The following is a 6,088-nucleotide window of genomic DNA, read 5'->3' as shown; positions in this document are numbered from 1 at the left end:
GAGGTCTTCAAGTTTACTATATTCAAGAGCATCTTTTTCAACTTCATGGCTGGACCTGGGTCATGCTGCCTCAGGTTTTGCTTTTTAAACACCACTTGAAATAGATTTTCTCCATACAGTGCAGTTTCACAGAACTAAAAACAAGTCAGGCATCCAACTAAAGGTCAAGTTTTGCAATGGCTTACAGGGGTTAGAGAGGGGGACCCCAAACCTAAGCCATTTTTTTACATTGGCTAAAAAACTAATTTGAAAAAAGTTAAAACATGAAGCATATTTAAAGGTCTTCAAAGACTTTAAAAAAACCCCCCTCCCAAGCCCCAGACTGATACTGGTAAACAGCTGTATTATGGCCTCTAAGTGTCACACATGCTTTAAAAAAAAAAATCCAGTGTTGAATTTGGAGGACTTCTAATGCTATTGAATATTTGCTTTTCCAAAAAAAGGTTTTTTAAATCTAGAAGGCATTTCCATTGCCATGAAGGTACAGTATGCTTCACTGTACCATGAAGGTAAGTGTTCAATTTCGACTTAGACGGAAAAACTAGTTTGCTTTGCTTACCATCTTTGCTGTTTCACAGGCATTTGATGCTTTAAATCTGATGTGGAATGCTGATAGATTCACTTTTTAGAAGTCATAAGCCTTTAGGAAGTTGGAGATAACTTCATTGCTTATCTATTTTCTCCTTTGCAATCAAGCTGTTCCTTTAAAAGTGAGACACTACAGAGTTGCAAAAATTTGAAACAGTAAGAGCAAGCATCGTTTGCAGCTTCATGGTTGGTTTTGGCCAAACTTTTTATTTAGTATTCTGTAGTTGTTTAACACACACTTAAATGGTCTTATTGGGGGAGGGGAAAGGGGAGGTTCTTGCAGATTCCCAAGGAAATGTCAGAAAGGCAAAATATGGCCAGCATTATCCATTTGCTTTTTTTTTTGGGGGGGGGGGTTTACTGGGCGAGTAGCACTTTCCTTACATAGATATCTGATCTCAGTTTTTTCATACTGAGAGATTTCAGTTGGAAGACATCCTGAAATCCTAAAAGTAGCATACCCCAACCACCCTCTAATAGCTAGCTTGTTTGTATAGGCAGAAAGATTCATCTCTCAGTGGAGATCAATGAACATCTAGATGGCTAGATGTTTGTGGAAGATCTTAGAATTGCTTGCCTCATTTACTGGGAAAAATCAAGAAGTGGCCTTTGGGGACACTTTTACTTGGAAATTACAACACTAGTACAAGTCTTACACACTTAACATTTGCTTGCTGAAAGCAATTCAAAGATCGAATGAAATTAAAACATGTTTAACTTTTTTCCTCACAACATAAAAATTAAGGGGAACTTAACAGGAAATTTTAAAAAGGTAACACAATTTTTCCTTTAGTAGTCCTTGGGTAGTTATGACAGAATGGTTTCCATTTTTTTTGTTTGTTTGTTTCTTTGAATGGGGATTTTGGTCCAAAGTTTTGTTTGTTTTTAGTATCTGCTTCTGCCTCCCCCTCTATCAGATCGGCTTCCTCCACGGCCACCACCTCTTGGTGCTCCGCGGCTTGAACTGCTGTAGGAATCACGTGGAGGAGGGTACCCCCTTTCCATAGAAGGGGGAAGCCCTCGATCTTGTCTGCCAACCCGATCACGACCACTTGAGTAGAGATCACTTCGGCTGCTTGAGTAACTGTCTCGACTTCCACCATATCCGTCACGTGAGCTGCTGTAATCATCATAGCGACTGCTTCCACCATAAGATGGCGGGGGCCCTCGAGTAGGTGGAGCACTACGTGAGTTACCTGCAGGGTCAATGGTCAGGTAATATGGCAACACTATAAATTGTATATATACAACATTTAAATCTGAATTTACAGTGAATTCTTGTATTAAAACTTTACTTTCTCAACTGGGAGATTTTAAATTGCCATTGCTGGCCATAACAAGGATTTGCTCATCTGCTGAGATACGGAAATGGATCGATTTTAATGTTTGTTTGAAAAGACTGAAGACGGTGTGTATTTCAAGTGGATATTCCAGACAGCTTGTTATTTTATAGTAGACACTCAGCCACTTTCCAGTGATAAGTTGCAATTTTGAACTGTAGAGTTTCCTTCATATTGCAATGGTAAATATTTGATCTTGTTAATAAAATTTTTAAACTGTATTTTCACTGTTGGGGGAAAACATATAAGGCTGCCAATTTAAGCAAGCAAAATCCCCTCCAAAGCAAGCGAACAGCCTCAAAAGAAAAAAAAAAACTTGGAAAAAAAAACCCTCACCAAACTAGGAAAAGCCCAGCTGATAAAGTTACCCGCTTTAAAAGCAAGCAAATATCCCTTTTAAAAGCAAGCACCACGCAGCCTATTAAACTGGCTCATGAACCTAAAATCTCAAGCTGGTGATATTTAAGATCTTTAACCAGTATCTTACCATAACTGTCATATGAATCTCTGTAGGAACCTCCACTTGGATGATCCGAATAGTCACGATCCCGACCATATCCATCTCTATCACTAAATTAAAGAGAAAATGTTCTAAGGCCCAGAGCATCAACTCTCATAGCAAACTTATCATCCAATCATAAACGCCAAGTCACTTACCTATAGCCTCTTGATGGATAGTCATCACGTGAACTGGAATGACCATAATCACGGTACGTATAATCTCTTGGTGGCGGTGCATAATCTCTTGTATCTCGAGAACTTGGGTAATCTCTGCTTGAATAGCTACAGAAACAAAGGTAATATGACATGGTTTATAGTTTTTGATAAGCTCCTCCAACCTTAGTTACTAATGAGGCTGTGCTGTTACCTGTCTTTAGTAGAATATCCATCATCTCTTGGGGACAAATAAACATCTCTACGAGAGGGTAGGGGTTCCCTTCGAGGTGGGCCTCCATAACTATCTCTTCCACGTGATACAGGAGCTTAAGGTAAGAATAATCATTTAACAAATGTAGCCAAAACAAAATTGCTTGAACTCATAATCAGGCTATGAAAAGTAGTGACTTTAAACATCAACATGCAGCCAGATCTAATGATTTTATCTTTTCAGTACTCTTCGTGCACCAGATCACCTGAATCTAATCTAAATCAGTTCTGAGGCATCATTGAGAGTGCTGTATTTCAATTTTTTGTATTCTGGTGGTAGCAGTTTGTTATGCACGCAAAATTTACCTCTTCCTCCCATTCCACTGCTGCTCCGAACTGGTCCTGAAGGGGCTGACCTTTTAGGAGGTGGACCTCCACTTCGTGGTGGTGGTCCCCTTTTCACTGGAAGTGGGCCCCTGGAAGAACTCATGTTAAAATTCATGGAATAGCCACCATCATCTATATTAGAATAGAAAAAAATATGTTAATACAGAAATCAAGGGAAAAAACCCACAATTCTTAGGAGGGGAGTCTAGCTTTAATTTTCAAATGTTCTAAGACCAATCATGAAGTCCTAAAGACCAGGAAAATTTAGTGTTAAAATTACTTAAAAAAGTTTTAGTTTCATATACTCAATGCCCACACTTATCAGGACAACTCATCTTTCATAGATGGTACTTAGGAAAGGAATATTAATGTGGTCCATCATTTAAATTAATATTTATGACACCTTCCACATATCCCTTTTAAGTCATAATTATTTTAGTATGCAAGCAAATGTTCTCAGTTCAGAGTCTGGAGCCTTTCAACAGGGCTTAACCAAACTATACACTGGTGTGAAATACAATTTGTAAGTCCTACGCCAAGCCTAAGGTCCACCCAAGTCATTACCCATGTGCCCTCCACGTGAGGGAGGTCCTCTAGTTCCTCCACTTCCTCCTCTTCCTCCTCTAAGACCTCTGGGGGGGCCTCTGCTTCTTGGTGGTGGAGGTGGTCCACGTCTACCACTTTCAAATGATGGTTTGGTGGCTTGTTCCACCTTGATGGCTTTTCCATCTAAGGACTTTAAAACAACAAAATCTAAATCACTAAACTATCATAACAGACCCACTATTACCACAAACACCAATAGGTCCATCAAAGTACAAATATGTATTGTTTTAGTGCTCATTTACTCAAAAATGCTAGAAATAGTTTTTATTTACTGGGATCTGGGGGTGGAACCCAGGGGCATTTGACCTCTGAGCTACACCCCCTGCCCAATTTTTTCTTCTTTATTTTGAAACCGGGTCTCACTGAGTTGCATAGGGCCTCACTAAGTAGCTGAGGCTGTCCACGAACTGCGTTCCTCTGGTCTCAGCCTCCCAAATGCTGGGATTACAACTGTGTGCCACCACACCCGGCTAGAAACAGAATTTCTATAGAGGACTTCCGCTCTCATAAACTGTGCAATTTCTAAAAAGGATACTGATCTTAAAGTATAACTTAGATCTACTACATTGCTGTTCTGTAAAATTTAAAACAAAGTTTGATAGGCATGAGCTTGTTATCAAAGCTAATAAATGATAAAATCAGGTGAATCCAGTTATGCTTTATGGATAAACACACCACCAGGTACTACTCTAAGAATATAATCCAACCAGCTGTAGAGTACTCAGCCTGTAACCTCAGTACTTGGAAGGCTGAGACAAGAGGACTGTGGTTTTGTGGCCAACCTCAGCAACTTAGTAATGCTCTCCAAATTTGGTGAACTTGTTTCAAAGCTGAAAAATAGGGCTAGGATGCCGCACCACCCTGGGCTTGATCCCAAGTTCCAAAAGGAACTTCAAGCTAAGCTAAGCTAAGCTAAGGACAACAAACAGGGCTGGAGGTATACCTCAGAGGTAGAATGCCCTTAATATAATCCATATTTTTGGCTACAATATTTGGTCCTGGAATTTCAGAATATTACTACAAATGACTATATTCAGAAGGTTTTAGAAAGGCATATACTACAAAACAATTAAAAATTCAAGAGCTGCCCTGGACTAGACTTGGACAGCAAATGCTATTTTATGCACTAGGAAAAATATTTTGCAATGTTACCTTTCCATTCATGTCTCTGGCTGCATCTTTAGCATCTGCTGGACTTTCAAACGTGACAAATGCAAATCCTCTAGATTTGTTGGTTTCACGATCTTTCATTAAGAGTACTGAAAAACAGTTTAAGAAAAAAGTGTTAACCTAGTTCCAGTGAAATAACAAAAGCAAATAACAAACAGAGAAAGCTCAGAACTTCTTAGAGGACAAAATATATTATCATGTCGGACAATCAATGCAATCAAATTCATCACAGCTTATCTCTAATTACAATAAAACCAGCATTTACTTTCAGATAGCTTACCTTCCACTATTCGTCCATATTTGCCAAATACTGCTTCAAGGGCTTTCTCATTTGTTTCTGTATTAAGCCCACCAATGAAGAGCTTTCCTGGGCGGTCGGCTTCAACCATTTTGCCCCCCCTAGTGAGTCTGCTAGGGGAAAAAAATAACAATTAGTATTACCTCCCAGGAAAAGCTCACTTTTATGGAACTCGTTAATTGGGGCTTATTTGTCCTATTTTTCTGACTTTAATCATCAAAAACATCAACAGTGTAAAACACAGTTGTAAACCAATTTAAATCAAATTTATTTGACGCAATTTACATTAAACTAGGTAGAAGGGGCAAAGAGAAAGATCTGTAGTATCCTAAATCTCCTTTGGCTGCTTTAACAGAGTCATTTAACATTTGAAAAAGCCAAATTCAGTCTTAATCCTAGGCGTGTCGCCTCATAGTCTATTGCTTATCACAAGATACAGTGATGGGTTTTAAGGCTACCCACTCAAGGTCACTGGCAGAAGTACCTTAACATCATGCCCTCTTTCAAGGACTCCCGTTTTTCTCGTTAGATTTTCTAGCAAATTTAAGCACAATTCCGAAGTTTGAACCAACTTCTGCCTCATCTGTAGCAGTCTCCACACGCCAAAAAGGTTACTATCTTACAAAAAAAATAAAAACCAAGTATCAACATCATTTCATATTAAATAACGGAATACAGAAGCGCGCGTAATAACTCAACACTCTGAAGACTGCGACGGAACCTAATTAAGACTCGTCATTAAAAACCGCGTGCAAAAGACAAAATGGCGACGCTTGGATTCAGCCCAGGGCAACCGACACTGGTCGAGGAACTAACTTTGAGCATCAACCCC

The 6,088-nt window shown here is 39.2% G+C and overlaps 1 protein-coding gene across 1 annotated transcript; it reads right to left on the bottom strand.

Annotated features, from left to right (window-relative positions):
• Positions 1 to 1,473: 1,473 nt before the first annotated feature.
• RBMX (RNA binding motif protein X-linked) lies at positions 1,474 to 5,347 on the bottom strand (the record flags this gene model as incomplete). Its single annotated transcript, XM_080719272.1, has 8 exons — positions 1,474 to 1,784; positions 2,416 to 2,498; positions 2,586 to 2,711; positions 2,797 to 2,911; positions 3,162 to 3,314; positions 3,747 to 3,918; positions 4,941 to 5,047; positions 5,239 to 5,347. The coding sequence occupies 8 exons, from the start codon at positions 5,345 to 5,347 to the stop codon at positions 1,474 to 1,476; spliced, it is 1,176 nt and encodes a 391-aa protein (XP_080575398.1).
• Between the last annotated feature and the right edge of the window lie 741 nt (positions 5,348 to 6,088).

Source organism: Muscardinus avellanarius, assembly GCF_963383645.1.
Source record: "Muscardinus avellanarius genome assembly, chromosome: X".
Lineage (NCBI taxonomy): Eukaryota > Metazoa > Chordata > Mammalia > Rodentia > Gliridae > Muscardinus > Muscardinus avellanarius.
Note: the sequence above shows the minus strand (reverse complement) of the source record. Positions and strands in the feature narration are given on the sequence as shown.